Genomic DNA, 17,385 nt, shown 5'->3' on the forward strand with positions numbered 1-17,385 from the left:
ATCCCTTCCAAGACTTGTAGGCATCTCTAACCTTCTTTCTGAAGGCCTCAGAGAGCTCTTTTGATCGAGGCATGGTGACGCCGCACACTTCAACAACAAAGAGCAAACCAAACTAAATGTCTGAGGTTTAAATAAGACAGGTTCCTCCAAGATTCATCTCTAACGATGTTCTAATCATTTGCACCTGAGCTGGTGCACCTGATTCTAATTTTAGGTATTTGAAGTACTGATAAATGTAGGGGTGTACTTACTTTTTCCACATGCGAAATTTGCATTTATGTTTATTTAAATTACACAATGGACTACAAAATGTAAATGTTTCATGATATTTGTTATTTTATATCACCTTTATTTATCAATATTGTTGAAATGAAGATCAAATAGCTTTATGTTGAAATATGTTGAAAAAGTCAAAACTTTACATGGGGTGTACTTACTTTTTCACGTGACTGTATATACACAGGGGAAATCTGATCATGAACATAAGTCTGGAACATCATGTAATGAAAAAATCATGAAAAAAATCAACAAAAAAATCATGAATCATTTCTAGTAGCGTAGCCAATGTACTGAAGATGCTCATGCCAATGACTGAACGACATCCGTGCCAACGAAGATGCCGTCACACGCTGCCTGTTCCAATGACGATGCCATCCCACGTCACCTGTTCCGATGCTGTCCTATTTTGTCATTTTTTGATGAGTATCACGTCAGAGTTCACATGGTTTTACAGCCATATTGGATCAATGGAAAACGTTTAAAAATGTTTTTCTCTGAAACAACTTCACCAATTGAAGTGAATCTTGAAATATATCATCCACTACCCATGTGGGAAAAGGTTTGGCAGCCATTATAGATTGAAGGAAAACCTTTAAAAATCATTTTCTATGAAACCACATAACCGATGATGTTTTAGTTATCAAACTTTTTATCCTCAGGGCATTTAATGACATACTTAAAATTTAGTATCGATTGCAGGTTCAGCGGTTTGACAAAAGAAGATTTTTTTTAAGTTTTAGCTTTGATCCAATGGAGCTGCCCAACCACATGACCTATTACATTTTAGGTATTAAACTTTATTTATCATGGTTAGTTGATCATATATGTGGAATTTTGCATCGATCTCTAATGTTAAACGGTTTCGGAGAAGACTTTTCAAGGATCTTTTTTTTCAATCTAATATGGCTACCTAACCACATGACCGATGAAGTCATAAATTTAAAACCCGACTCTAAATGGGTAGTCAATCATGTTTGTGAAGTTTTGTTTAATTGGATAAAGTTCGTTTTTCTATCCAATACGGATGCCAAACCACGTGATCGATGACGTCATCATTTTCACATTATGTGCCGCAATGGTATTGGATCGTATTTTAAAGTTTCGCATCCTATAGGTAGCTTAAGCGGTTTCAGAGAGATAATTTTTAAAGGATTTTCCTTCATTCCAATATAGTTGCGAACCACATGACTCATGACATTTTAGCGATCAATCATATTTCCCCAAGGGTAGTCGATGGCACAGTTAAAGTTTTGCGTCATTCAGTTTGGCGGTTTAAGGAGATTTTTAAAGATTTTGATCAATTCCAATATGGCTGCCAAACCATGTCATTGATTGCATCATAGTTGGGGGACTTTTTGTTCCTCATGGATAGTCGATCATATCTGTAAAGTTTCGCCTCAATCTGTTCAGCAGTTGCAAAGCGGTTTTTTAAGGCTTTGTTTTCAAAAAATATGATTGCCATACCACATGACTGATGATGTCATAAATTTAATTATGTCGACCAATGTTTTCGCAGATGACTGTCAAAACATTTAGTGTTCATTGGAAAAAAAATCAACACATACAATTATGACATCATTAAGGCAGTGAGGACATCATTGTTAACAAATGTAGTTCCCAATGTAGAGTTCCTCATTTGTGCCAAGTTTCTATTTTTTTCGTTGAGTGGTTCCAGAGAAGATGTCCAAAGTTTTTCCTTTTTTCCAACATGGCTGCCATACCACATGACCTATGACATCACAGTAATCATTAAAAAATGATCCATGGGTAGGCGCTCCGGTGTTCAAAGTTTCATGTCAATCACTCAAGCGGTGGTGGGGAAAACTAATTTAAAAGCAAATAAACTTGAAAAGTGTGACGGAAAAAAAACTAAATAACCGGAATAAAAACAATTGGGTACTCTCGGTTGCCTAATTAGAAGGAATATGCATGCATATGTGGCAATATCAAGTTGTTTTTGCTCATAGTCTCCATCAACTGCAATGCACTTTAATGAGCTCATCAATCCAACTCTCGTTTCCCAGTGCCACTGCAGTTGCAGGCAGACCTCTGATGCTTGTCCTCGATATCAGTTTCCCTGCTCTGGAAAAACTTTGCCCAATGTTTAATTGTGCTCACATCAATGGTAGAGTCATACGCATTTATTAAATGCCTATGAATATCCACTGGAGGAACCTCTGTATCCATCTTATCCAACCCATGCTTCCTTTCCTACCCCCACAGTCCTCCCCACACCCATTATTCGTCTAAGTCTCCACATATTTTGTCCTTCGAGCTCTTCCACAACCCTTGACTCTGTATACCAAAACAAACAATGTCACTGTGACACAGTTAAAACCAAAAGAAATAGCCCAGTGAGAAAAATCTGTTAATGTGGTTTATTGATTTACCACGACCAACCTTTCTCTCATGTCCTCGAGCTGTTCAGAAGGAGCAGAGATGCGAGAAGCACCTGCCAGCACGTGCTGGTGTTCATCAATTTCGTAACAAAACTCCTTTGGGGAAATAGCGAGCTTTGTGTCACACAGGTAAAACTCAATACAAACTTATGTTCAACTTCTATTCAATTGAGATTACAGTCAGTGTCCAAAAGGCACAATTCACAAAAAGAATATTTTTTTACGTCACATATTTGTGCAAACACTGCCTTGCTTAACAATCAGTCTAGAGCACTTTAGGCTGGGAGAAGGTTGAACTTTAGAGTAGTGTTCCATTTTATTGAAAGGAAGAAGATTAACAATTTTGAAATATGGTGTTAGAGATTAATCTTAAAATTCCATAGACAGCAAGGAGAACAAACAAATCAGTGCTTAAATAAATTAGACAACCATGTACATTGGAAGTGCTAATGCGAAAACAGAAGCCGTCATACTTTGGACACTTCATGCGTGCAGAACACAAATGTCTGGAGAGATCAACCATGATGGGTATGGTTGAGGGAAGAAGAGGCAGACCTTGTATGTACTGGATGGATGAGTTAAAGACTGCAACCGAGCTGTCTGCCAGAGCTTTGGGAAGCAGTGCAGGACAGCGATGTTTGGGGAAATCTGATCATGAATGTCACCAGAAGTTGAAAACGACATGACGGAACTGGAACTAGATAACCAATTTTTGAACCTATAACACCTAAACGGAGTTTTTGTACACTGACAAGGTGTTGGTACTTAATAACTTTGGCCAATAAAGATGTTCAAGGATGCCACAAGGCATCTCGTGTCTCAATGCACTCCAGTTTCCTCCACGAGTTTCTATGGACACATTTCAAATTCCCCGAATGAGAACAACTTTCCTTTATTAAGATTTCTTTCTGGCCCAAAATCCCAGCATGAGCCCTTTAATCAAATGAGATTAAATAAAAGCAGCACAGTGTTGGCTTTGATCAGTTAGTCATTCCACAGGTGTTCTGCCATAAGAAAAGATTAATAATTCGACATGACCAAAGAGTAATCAAATTTATTAAAAAATTTATGTTTGAGATTTATGAAAACAAAGACTTTTTGTGCTGTGTTCCCACCAGGTGTATTTGGCAAACATTATCAGAATAAAGGACAAATCAACATTGAGAACAGTAATCTATCTATAATTCCAGTAATCTCTGTGTGTGTGTGTGTGTCTGTCTGTCTGTATGTATGTATGTATGTATGCGACCGCTGTTTCTCGACAACTACCGGTCCGATATACTTGAAACTTGCCAGGTATATTGCTGGGGACCCGAGGATGTGCCTTTTCAAGGTTTGAAATTAATCGGACAAGTGGTTCCCAAGGTATGGTCACCGTACTCGCAAGCCGTTCGCTTTGGCTTTGCGAATGGACCAAACCATTTCATGTAAATAGAGGGGGGGGGGGGGTTCTGTGGTCGTTGCGAATGGACCAAACCATTTCATGTAAATAGAGGGGGGGGGTTCTGTGGTCGTTACTGCCACGTGGTTTCAAAGTTTTTTTTTGTTGTTGTTGTTTGCACGCATGTTTTTTTGCACGCACGTACGGGCAAGCACGTACGGGCGTGCCCGTACGTGCGGGCACGCCCTAGTGGTACTAATTACTGCTAGTGGAGGTTACCTTAATGATTGGGGAGGTGAATACACTGCTACTCTCATAGTTAATTGAGATGTACCACATGTAGTGTTGAAATGGACTGCAACACATGTGACAGTTGTTTGAACGCTTTGATATCGGTGGTTTGTTTGTCCCACATGCAGATTACTTGCAACTCTACATTGCATTTCAACTCAGCTCACGTTACATCAAATAAAATTCAGCATCGCAAATAGGTCACTTCCTCAAATGAAGGAATAACACTAAAACAATTTTTTTTTAAAGGATGTTATCTCTTAAACCTTTCAATGCATGATAGTCAGACACAGGCCCAACAAAGGTATAGGTATAAGAAGCCTTATTTAATGAGTAAAATGTTCACAATAGATATCAATGACATCTAACCACCACCCATAGGGAAACATATGGACAGAGAAACTGATGGAGGTTAAGATGAGAAAAATAAATTGAGAAAAGGAAGGACATGAAGAAGGATAAGCAATAGAACAGGGGGTAGGGAAATGCAGAGGACTGAGGAAAGAAGGAAAAAAAGGGATGTCAGGAGATAGAACTAGGTGGGTGGTTGGAAAAGAGGTATGCATGACTGGGCACAAAGGAGGAAAGTGGTGATGGATCGGTCAAAATTCCACCATTAATGCATCTACTACTGCTGTGCTTCCCCAAAAGCCCCTGTTATTCCCACCTTCATTTTCAGGTTGGCTGGGAAGGTATTTGGCCCAGGTTTTCACAAACCTCCTGGCTAGGGCCAAACCTCCTGGCTAAATGTTGAAGGTGATTTTGGTAGCAATTTGTTATTTGTCCAGGGTGCGGCAATATCTCACCTATTCTTCATGAAGGACATCATGGGATCTTTAACGTACACCAACAACAACATTACAGATCTGCTAACAGACAACACACTCACCTTGACATCCACCTGAGGTACGGCACATTTTGTGATACTATTCCCTGTCTGTGAAGCTTTTATGATTGAATGTTTTAAGACTGTTTTTTTCTTACGATTGAAAACAAAAGAATTTACTATTTTCAATCATTTCATCGAAATACATTTGTAAAACTATTTGTTTTAAAGCACTCTGCAGTATCAACCATTGGTTAAACCATTCAAAAAAGGGCACGGCTGTCCACAGCTCAATCTCAATGGTATGAGCTACCAACATGCTTTTCTTGAGATAGATTACCTGCAACCAAGCAACCAAACTATCATTCGACGAAAGCAGAACAAATCAGCAGTATATTTAGCACTGAGTTATATCCTCACCATGTGTTTTTCCAACTTTGCTTGGACAAGTTTGACTGTTTCTTCATCAGAACGCCCCATAGGAATTTCCCCCGTCAGTGTGTTTTCAGCTTGAACCAGCCAGATGCTGAGAGCACCCAGTGGGGCAGGTAGGGCCTTGTCCAAGTGTGCTTGCCACTCCAACAACTGCAAGTTGTGTTGCCATTTTGATTAATAAGATAACATCAAGATAACTAGTTATGCAAATAAGATTTCTGCAACTCATGCGTCCAAGATGGGACAATCTACATTTCTCAACAAATACACCTTCCATATTTCTTACATTAGAAGGTATACAAAGAGCTTTGCATTAAAGAGGCTGTTAAGTAAGAACCCAGATTAAATTAGAGGCCTGTGCTGCTGCTCAGCATAGGCCTATAATTGTTGCCTGTGCTACGGCTCAGCATTGGCCTGATACAATTATAGGCCTATTCTGCTTTACAGCATAGACCACTCCTTTGAATCTTCCGGCCAGATAGACTGACTAAGAAAGAGATAGAAAAAAGGACAGGAACGAAAAAGATGGAGAAAATTGGGTGATCATGGAGATATTAAAGGATTCCACAACAAAAAATATTTCGCTCAATTTCACAAACACATATCAAGCCTTTACGAATCAGCACCGAAAGGTTTTATTATCATTGCAAAATGTTGAAAGGTTGTCACCAGGCATGTGTTTCACTAGGCCTTATAATATGTAGTTACACCTCTTATGCCTCACCTCTAATTGACAGCATGTAATTTCTCCATGCCAGAAAAGATTGAGTTGCACAGCTTGGTGTCTACAGGACTGAGAAATAACTGAAAGGTAGACCTCATGATGCTTTCTATATTAACCTAATTAACGGGTGAACAAATACCTTATATGGGACTATATAAGTGCAAGATCAATGCATTCTCAAGTAAACATAACCACATGAAGGATGAAGTAATTTGAGTGGGGTTTAACGAAAACTGGGCCAAAAAGCCATGCCAGGAGGATGTATTGTGACTCGGCCTCACTCTTGGAATGCGCAGAGGAAGTGAAGGATGCACCCAAAATGTACGTGAATGGTGCCAATGTGCCAGTTGAAACCAGGTCCTGGAGCTTTATGCCATGAATAGTAAGCATGCCTGGTACCATCAATAAATATTCAGGAACCATATTACATTGCAAATTACTTAACCCTTTGAGTACGGATGACGTCCAGTGCCGCAACCCGTGAAAAAGTTTTGTGTACGGATGACGTTACTTCACGTCATCGACTATACCTATAAATAGATCGTCAGTACGTGGTTGCATTCCCGTAATGCCAAATTAATCCCATTCCGGGGTATTTTTATCAAAAAAAAATCCCGTACTCAAAGGGTTAAAGATAATGTGTGAGACATTACTGGAAGTGACTTCAGTATATATAATAACCACCTTTAGAGGCCATTTTTCCCCGCAAGCGGGGATTGGCCTTTTTCGGGAACCGTGGTTGTTGTTGTTTTTCGGTCCCCTTTTTGAAGCAATGTTTTACGGCCGGATGCCCTTCCTGACGCCAACCCTTTTTGCCGCCTTTAGCGACAAACAGGGAATTACCAGTGAACTGGTCCTCAATTAGCCGACCTCGGAAGGATGACAGGCTGAGTCAACCCCCCTGGCGTTAATTCAGCAATCGACCGGGATTACGAACCCAGGATCCTAGGATCCTAAGCTGACACCCTAGCCACTAGCCCAACACCAGGGTTACTAGCCCAACACCAGGGACCACACAAAACCACAATTTATAAATCGTTGATAATAATAATAAGTAATATATTCTATAATGGTTAAGATTTATTTTTCAAAACCATCTGAAACCCAAGAAAGATAAATTATTCTTCAATCTCTTGAATGTTTGGATGAAAGAATGAAAACATAACATACCCTGGCAGAAAGCTGTTCCCAACCATGTTTGATGGCTGCCTGTTCAGGAGTCATCTTGCCACTTGCATCTATTGGTTGAAGCATCAGTAGTACATTATTCCGTTGAGATTCTTGAGCAAGTCTCTTGCTGCGGAACCCCTACATGACCGAGAGAGAAATCTCCATTAATACTACAACAACAGGCATTTTAAGGCCATTTTCCCTGCTAGAGCAGGGGTTAGCCTTGCGGTCCCCATGACAATCTTCTCCATTTTGCCTTATTTTCTGCATCTCCCCTTGTTAACCCCCTTGCCCGCATTTCTTCTTCGACGATCTTTGGCCAAGTCTTTCTCAGTCTTCCCTGTCCTCTACTTCCTTCTACAATCATTTCCATCACTCTTCTCAACCAGTCACTTTCATCCTTCCTCAACACATGACCAAACCATCTCAAACTGTTTCTCTTCACAGAATCCATCACAGGCTCTATTCCCATCATCTTTCGTAATTCATCATTTGTCTTCCTCTCTCTCAACGATACTCCGCACATCCACCGAACCATTCGCATTTCCACCCTTTCCAGCCTTCGTTGCTGCTCTACGTTCATTACCCATGTCTCGCTCCCATAAATCATAACACTTCTCACACATGCAGCATACACCTTTCCCTTCAGCTTCAACGACACTCCCCTCCTCATCAGCACGCCACTCAGTTCCCTAAACTTCTTCCATGCACATCTCACTCGAGCAACTGTTGCCAAGTCTGATCCACCTTCTCCATTAAGCATGTCGCCTTGGTAACAAAAATGTTTTCACACCTTCCAGCTTCACGCCGTCTCCAAGATCGAACTCAACATTTCCTCCATCTGCAGCTCCCTCTGTGCACACCTTACACTTGAATGTAGCTGCCACACTGGTTAATGACCCTCTCAAACCACTACTTTTTGATGAACCCACTCATCGCACATTGTACATTGAATGGAGTTCACTCCGACACCCTTCTTGCACACAGCACACGGCCACTTCCCAGTTCTTTCCACCTCACTACATGCTTTTAATCTTGCCATCACCTTCGTTTTTCCGATATTCACCTTCAGACCGTTTGTCTCCATACATTCCTTCCACTTGTTCATCTTCTCCTTCAGTCCATCCATACTTTCTACAATCAACACCAGATCATCTGCATACAACAACTCCCACGGTAAACCCTCCTTTACGTTCCGAGCCAGCACCTCCATCACAGCTACAAATAGTAGTGGACTTAGTACCGACCCCTTATGCACTCCCACCTTCACCTCAAACTCACCACTGTTCCCGTCCTTTGTCCTTACAGCTGTGAGCGCTCTTTTGTATATTGCCATCACTACTCTGATCAACCATTCCTGCACTCCTAACTTCCTCAATGCCCATGACACTACTTCACGTGGAACCCTATCGAATGCTTTCTCCAGATCTTTCTCCATTAATGTATGACTTTAACAAAACAAAAAATCCCAAGTTTCCCAGGACTCCCATTTAATGCTTTGCTCAGTTATTAAGCACAAACTTAACAACATGTGAGAAGTTCAGAACAAAAGAAAGAGTGTTGATGTTTTCTTTCTGCTCTCGACCTGATATTTTTCCTGGTGACTTCCAGGAGAGGACTGAGCAGTCATAATGTCCTTGTTCATCTGGTCAAGCCAGGAGAGACATTCCAAATATTTGACTCTGTCTTGCCTCTGGAAATGACAGACAATAAAACATGGATGTTCGTCAGAAATTAACTTTTGAAATCGAGTTACTTCGTGAAGCACTGTGTAACAGAAGCATGCAGTTGATGTTATTGTCCTAACACAGCAATCAATCAGGTCATCACAGCAACCACATGCTCAAACTAACCAAATATTCCAGCATCAGTGTCTTTTATTTGTGATCCATTTGTAATTTCATAAATTAAGCAAACTGTGCCAGAATTAGGTGTACAATAAAAGGTGTCACGTGACCTACTTTCACAACAAATAAGAAAGGACCCGAAAAGAACGAGACCCAATCCATAAGCCCCCGTTTTGGACAAAGTCCAACGAGGGCTAATAAAATAACAATATGGATAAGAATGGAATAAAGGAAAGTCAACAAGCATGTTAGGGAGAACGTCTACCTTTAACTTAGGGACAGATAGGCCAAACGTTGGAATGGAAAAAAGAGAAAAGTACGCCTACCATGAATGATGGTGTCACAAAAGAATTGAAAAAATAAGAAAGGAGAAAATAGGAAAATTATAAACATCAAACATGTAAAGATGTACACACTGAAAGATATCACGCATGTGAGTTGCATAATAAATTATATCCATGGACACTGGACAGGAAAAAAATTTGTTCCTTTCTTTCATGAACCAGCTGGCCAGGAGGTTCGACTGAACATGGCAGGAATTTGCAATTTTTCAGGGTGCCGGCAATAACTCGCCCACTCTTTATGAAAGACGTCATTAAATCTTTAACATCTACCAACAATGAATGCAGGCAGACTGTTCCTCCAGCTTAATGTCATTATGATAGCCAACGTGATGCATCGCCCTCGTCCAAGAGACACCAGGGTGACAGTTTATAGCTGGTATGAGATTCAATCCCACATTAGATATGCTCAAAGGTGTGTACATACCTACAAGATCTAAGCTATTCTGCCAGTACATTAGTCACCCCATTATAACCATCAACCTAATCATTTTTAGCATACTACTCTTAAGACCAAAAACATAGGAAGTTTGTCTATTCCAGCATTGCATCAGAATGGCAGTATTTAGTTACATTTGATCCCATCAAGGATCAACACCCACCTAAGAAAGCTCAACAGTGAGTTCACTACTAATTGAGCTTTCCTGCCACTCTAGGCAAACCATGCCAGAATTTCATTAACATGTGGAGATCACTTATGTCACAAAAAGCATGAGGAAAGGAAGAGTGGGAAGGGATGGGTAGGGAGATTTTGGTTAGAGTAGTAGGCTTGTGCTCAAATTCATTAGACATGGCAGTGGGAATTTAAATAAACAATTAATATCTTTACATATATACACACATGCAAAAGAGAAAAAAAGGATAAATAAAAACAAAAATAAATAAATAAAAACTATTTTAAAAGGATTTGTTAAAATTGAGTATTCGTAGGAAGCCAAAACAAAACAACGACGGTTGCAAAGTGTCATGATATGAATGGCCAGAAAAATAATTCGTTTTCACTTTTATTAGTCCCCTACTGGTGTACACCAGAGGGGACTATAGGTTTTCACTCCGTCCATCCGTCTGTCAGTCTGTCCGTCCGTCCGTCCGTCCGTCACGCAAAGAACAGTTTTCCGGACTTTTTTTCTAAACTCTTAATGCTAATGATTTCAAACTTGTTAATCAAGTTATTTAACCATTTGCTTTTCAAACAAACAAAAAAATCTCACAATTGGCTTCTTTACTTGCAATAAGTTTTGAAAATTCAATATATTGTTACAGGTTCAGCACACACACACACGCATACGTTCGGCACCATTCTGGGGAATCCTACATATACATAAGTGCCTCCGGGGTACATATCCAAAGCCGTAACAATATTTTTATCGGTATGTGAATGAAAATAACGGTGAAGACAAAAGCTCTTAATTATCCATGAAACCTCAAGTCGGTTTTCGGTTCTTGTCCCCTCTACTTTTTTAGCTTGCACGCCTTCCGCACCACCACACCCTTCTCTTCATACTCCCCATCCTCCTTCCTGCTCCTCCAGGACCCGTACATTCTACCAGTAATTCCTTCTTGGTTAATCTCCCTAAATCACGGCTTGCTGCACACCCTTTTGTTTTTCCTATTTTCTCCCATTTGTGCAACCGTCTTATTGAAGCTGTTCAAATCGACTCTTCCATCCTTGGCTTCAAATTGGTGGTGCACGACTATTTCCTGGCATCCCTAATCCCTACGTATCATCGTTTCTATTCCCATTAAGCCTACCTACCTGAACCCTCTTCCTTGCAGGTTTCTGTGTTTCTTCCCCTTCTCCATGTTCTTGTTTGCTGTTTGTTAATCCCCAATTGACACACTACCAGTTCATCTCCTCCATCACCTCACTATTCCATGAGTGTAGGTTATATTTAAAAGAAAAGTTTTTAATACTTTTCCAAAATAAAAATGCATGAGAAAAATAATTTCCAACTGCGATACTTTCTGCACAGAAAAAACATGGAAACTTTTTTTGGTTTGGTGTAAACACTCGTGTACCCACATATAGTGTGTCTCAAATGGAACGTGCAGAATGCGGGTTTCAATGAGATGTTTTCAACTCACCTCCTCAGCCAGCGGCTTTCCCTCAGCATCGTGCACGTCAGGGTAGTGTTTGAGGAACTGAGCCACGTACGTCATGACAGACTTCTCATCAGGCTTGTCCACATCGACGTCTAAAATAATATTAAAATGCCATTCTCAGTAAGAATTTGAGAACATAGTTGAGTGCAGCATTTTTTTTTTTTTTTTTTTTTGTATACAACATCGAGGCTCATGTAAGAGCTAACATCAATCACAAAAAGACAAACTGACACATAAAACGAGATAAAGGGAGCAGGAGACAAGATGGGGAGAGAGAGAGGGAAGCACACAAGTACAACATTTGAAACCAGGGACATCGGGAGATCTGTGGGAGGGAGAGGGCTTGGGGGGAGGAGGCACGTGAATGGGGGGGGGGGGGAGGGGTGGGAGAGGTATAAAACACATGGACACTGCTAGGACTTCCAGGAAAGAATTTAGATTTTTCAGGAAAGAATTTTTTTTTTGATTTGTAAAAGAAAAATTAATTTGTTTACAACTTGGTATTCATTGGAATATGAATTGCATGATGAAGTCGTGGTTACAATAAGTCACACAAGTACTTCAAAACCCTACAACTGTTAAAGATGAACTATTAGTTAAACTTAATTTGAGTATCTCAGATATATGATCACGCATCGAAGCAGGTTTACATTGAATGTTCTAATAATAATTGCAGATTTGCAGGGTTTGAGAAGTGCTATGGGCAGCAGCAGAGTGTGCAGCAGGCTTAACGCACTTTCCCCCCCTTGTTGGAAGCATCTATACAGTAATCTTCCATTTGTGGCATCAAAACATTGAAACATTGATCTCCGAATGGGACGAGTGCTTTGATACTGCCACCAGAACATTTTGGTTCATATACTGAACATCAATAATTCATCACATTTTGATAAATCGTCACAGTGAGAAATCAAAATGTTTGCATAAAAAGTCTGCCTCACATTTATCATAAGTGATAAACTGTAATGAGTCCCATTGGTAGTATGCAAATACCCCCTGCTGTCTTCTTGCAAATGAATGGTGAGTAACGGAATACTCGTCTTAATCATGAAGGCAAGTGTTGTTCGGTGTCGGCGCACAGGTAGAACAATGAATGAAACAATAGAACGTTGATCCACCGTGGGAAGCAAGGAGAAGCTGACATTCAGACGTTAATCCTTTGTCGGAGTAAAAGAGCTTATTTCCTTGTGTGTTGTGTCCAACTGTGGCAACACTGCCATACTGTCAGTGCATACCCTCCATCATCTCGCTCTTCCCATAAGCCTAGATTGTCTAATAAAAAAATAAAATTATTCTTCTCCAAAATAAAAAAGCATTATAAAAAGTCCCATTTAATATTTTGTGTCCAACTTCTTGTGTCCAACGTTGGCCCCTCTATTTGGTCCTACAAAGGGTTAAAGACCGAAAAGTCCACTTCTCTTTGCTCCTCATAGCAGTTAATCTATTTCAAGCAACGTTCTGTTGATTACATCTAATGTTGAGCAACAATTTTAAAAATGCATTATAATATACATCCCCTTTAACATCTTCTTCTTCTTTGGCGTTTTCAAAGTCCCCTTGAACATAAATATGATTGTGCTATTTTTCCGAGTCCTCAATCCAATGCATGGACGATCACTGAAGACTGTGTATATTTTGAAGACTGAGACTGAGATCTGAGACTGAGACTGATCACTGAAGATTGAGATCACTGAAGACTGAGTAACCACCTTTAGAGGCCATTTTTCCCCGCAAAGCGGGGGTTGGCCTTTTTCGGGAACCGTGGTTGTTGTTGTTTTTCGGTTTCCCTTTTTGAAGCAATGTTTTACGGCCGGATGCCCTTCCTGACGCCAACCCTTTTTGCCGCCTTTAACGACAAACAGGGAATTACCAGTGAACTGGTACTCAATTAGCCGACCTCAGAAGGATGACAGGCTGAGTCAACCCCCCTGGCGTTAATTCAGCGATCGACCGGGATTCGAACCACAGGATCCTAGGATCCTAGGCTGGCACCCTAGCCGCTAGCTGAAGACTGAGTATCTGAGTGTATTTTGATTTGGTATTCACACATGGACTTTGATGATAAAATCAATCATAATAATTGCCTGTACCTTATATCTAACAGCATGGCCGTACCTTATTACATACTAACCCCGACCTCACCATTAACGTAATCTAACTTCGCATCCGGCATGTTATTTCGGCTCTTGCATGAATCTCGAATATTTTATTTAAAAAACATTTCTGACAACCCACAAGGAAGCTTAATCAAAACTACCTTCAGGCTCCAATAGCCGTGGTATTCCAAGGTACGTCTCAGCGATGGAAAAGGCAGAGTCAAGATTCTCACGGTTTGACTTAACCTTCAGCTGCTCGAAGTTGACCAGTTCAGGGCGAATCGAGTGAATGACCGAGTGGAAAGCCACACCATTTCGCCAGCTGGGCCCAAAATCTTGTACTCTGAGTCCCAACCGACTGTCACACACAGGCCAGAGGTCAGAGAGCAGCAGTCATTTGTGTCACATCAAATCGAGACCTTAACAACCACCACCAGCTCAAAAACGGATATTTACCTTATTGTAAACTAAACTCGCCATCGGCACAAATAAAATGGAGCTTTGCCTTCACAGGCCAAAAAAGGAAAGCAAATACAGAGAAGCAGAGGGTTAAGGAATGCTGATGCTGGTGGTTATACTGTCAACGCACCACATGATTGGCCAGAATTCTCCATGCCACTGTACTCAGCAAGCCCCAAGCACATTTACAATACCCACTTTCAGATGGGTGAATAAAGGAGCTTGTTTGAACTTGTCTGTGACCCACTCTAAATGGAATCTGCTAAACTTTCCTCACACAAAACGTGACCGACACATCTGTGATAATTAGTGTGTAACATAAATGTTATTTTGTGTGTGGTGTAAACCAGAGTGAAAGCCGCTTCTCATAAGAAAGCCATCTGCGGGTGATTTTGTGGGATTTTCTTTTGATTTTGATTTAACCATTTTCAGATTTTGCTGTAAGCATGTACCATGTTCACGAGAAGTAAAGTTTGAGCCACCTTTTCCAATTACGAGACCTATATCTACAGTACAGCTCAACTTTTTTTTAAATTTCTTGAATCAACAAATCACACTGGGGGTGGATTTGCAGGAGAATATGAAATGCATCTTTGCTCTTTCAACATTGCTGTAATCTCACTAACTGTTTTTGTGAACATGGTAACTCATAAATACTGCAAAAGAAGATTGAAAAAGTCACCCACAACTTATGGGAAGAGTAAACACACAGGGTTCTTTCAATTCTGTTTTACTTTCAGGAAAAACAAACCCGCACATCATGAGTCACTTGATCCCCAGTTGGCCGCACAACAGGTAGAGAGAACGAGTCAGTGGGTGGCTGCGATTCATAGGCGAATAACACATGAACCATGTCAATGGCATCTCAAAGTTCACTGAAATATTATATACTGTATATTCATTATAGGCACTTATTCAACGGCCCCAATTATCTGCACCTTCTTGTGGGGTCAGCCAGGAATGTTTTTGACTCGAGTGTTTCATGAACTGGCTGGGTTTGACTGAGGGTGACAGGAATTTGGAATTTGTTCAGGTTGCCAGCAATAGCTTGCCTACTCTTTGTGAAGGACACCGTAGGATCTTTAATATCACACACATTGCGGTACCACCCTGTATATTAGGGCTGTTAAAGATTATACACAAGCCAATAAATATATTTGCATTTTAAAGCTGGTCTGAGCTCGACAAGTCAGAGGGGAGAGCACATATATCATAATTAGGGACCATAACCATACTTCTGGACAGCAATTTCAATGTCTTCAGTCAAGAAAAAGATGATCCTTCCCGATAAACTTATGAGTTGCAATTTGTCATCTCTAACATGAGAGATGCAGCTTTTCCAAACAATGTATAAATATTTTTAAGAGGTGTCTTTGTTGGTCATCAAGGTTGCAATAAATGTGCAGTACTCACCTTGCGCATTTGTACTGCACCCATTTTAACAAGGCCTTCTTTGCATTGCCTCTGCTTGCGGATGCTGTCAGTAGACGTTGCTTTATGGGAGGGCTAGCCTCGGAGCCAGCTTGGCTGTCAAGCGAAGATGAACTTCCGGAGAAAGAGGAAATGGCTGGCAAGTTGTTTGTCAGTTCCTCAATCTATGGCAAAAATGTAAAATTCATGGTTAAAAAGGGGAAGGACGATGATAATGAGGCAAAAACTTGCAAAGGTTCTAAGTAGAAGCTTACACACTTGCCAAAGACAAATTATTCCCATACTGTGAATACTACAATGAGATGTGATGGCAGGAGAAAGTGGAACAGAAAGTCGACCACTGTAAATACATGAAAAGGAAACAGAAGGTAGTGCAGTTCACTATCAATTCAGAAGCTGGAACAAACAGATGAAAAATGACTGAATTCTTCTTGTGTCTAAGGAACACTGAAGTGCCTCTACATATATCCCAGGCAGCATAAAGACATGCGTATACTTTCACAAGAAGTGCAAGAACATTAACCATAAATCATAGTGTAAGGGACTTGAACTAGGGATCACAGCATCATAAGCCATATACACCGATGGAAACCCCAAACATGCCAACACAATGAGGAACTAGAAAGCTTCCCAGAATACAAAGCCCATCTGGTCTAAGTTGTAATTTAATTAAACTTGCAGTGTTCATATGTTTTATTCCTCTCCCACCTCCCCCCAAGTCCTCCCGATGTCCCTGCTCTCAAATGTTGTGTTTGTGTCCTTCCCCCTCTTCCCCCTCTCTTTTGTGTCCTTCCCCCTCTCTCCCCATCTTGTCTGCCGCTCCCCTTGTTTTTGGTGTGTCGGTTTGTCTTTTTGTGTGATTAATGTTAGCTCTTTCACGAGCCTCGATCTTGTATACAACAACAACAACAAAAAAAAAAAACAAAAAAAAAAAAACAATATTTTGCAAGTAGTGGTGCATTTTCATATAATTAAGGTGTGTTGAAAATTTTCTGACAAAAGCTCAAGTGGTAGAAGGTTATGGCCTGGACAGAAAGACAGACAGACAGACAAAGAAGCAGTCATGGACCACTATTTGCAAAATCAGTCGTTGCGACCTTGACCTTTGGACCTCAAAGCCAATAGAATTCTACCTTTTGATTGCTGAATCAATTCAGTGACTCAATATGCAAATTTTGTTCCACTTTCAATTCAATCGGATCATTATGGTGTCAGGAAGGGCATCCAGCCATAAAAACATTGCCTCAAACAGGGAACCATGATTGTCATGGGGCCCGCAAGGCTAACCCCCGCTCAAGCGGGGAAAAATTGCCTTAAAACGATCATTCATTCATTTTTCATTTCAATTCAATCGGATGAAAATTAACGATTTTATGAACTTGACCTCTGACCTTTTGGCCCAATTATTAATTTGGCTTCTCCATATTCTCATAATAAAAGTTTGTTGAAAATTTGATGACAAGAGATCAAATGGTAAAATAATGTTATGGCCTGGACAGACACACAGAATAGCTTAGTTGTGTTTTTATTTCTGCAAATAACAAAATAATTTAGTGCAGGGGAGTCAGTAATTATCTTCATATACAGTACAGTAATAAGCCAT

At 40.4% G+C, this 17,385-nt stretch overlaps 1 protein-coding gene across 1 annotated transcript in view; it reads right to left on the bottom strand.

Annotated features, from left to right (window-relative positions):
• Positions 1 to 17,385, bottom strand: part of LOC137435762 (nesprin-1-like) — a 71,419-nt gene that overhangs the window by 30,697 nt on the left and 23,337 nt on the right. Inside the window, exons 6-12 of the mRNA XM_068129706.2 lie at positions 15,765 to 15,946; positions 14,054 to 14,250; positions 11,779 to 11,888; positions 9,091 to 9,198; positions 7,506 to 7,643; positions 5,597 to 5,761; positions 2,680 to 2,774 (exon numbers count right to left, since the gene is read on the bottom strand). Of these exons, the coding sequence (XP_067985807.2) occupies positions 2,680 to 2,774; positions 5,597 to 5,761; positions 7,506 to 7,643; positions 9,091 to 9,198; positions 11,779 to 11,888; positions 14,054 to 14,250; positions 15,765 to 15,946 (995 nt within the window). The remainder of the gene's footprint in view (positions 1 to 2,679; positions 2,775 to 5,596; positions 5,762 to 7,505; positions 7,644 to 9,090; positions 9,199 to 11,778; positions 11,889 to 14,053; positions 14,251 to 15,764; positions 15,947 to 17,385) is intronic.

Source organism: Myxine glutinosa, chromosome 9 (genome assembly GCF_964187855.1).
Source record: "Myxine glutinosa chromosome 9, kmMyxGlut1.1, whole genome shotgun sequence".
In the NCBI taxonomy this organism is placed as follows: domain Eukaryota; kingdom Metazoa; phylum Chordata; class Myxini; order Myxiniformes; family Myxinidae; genus Myxine; species Myxine glutinosa.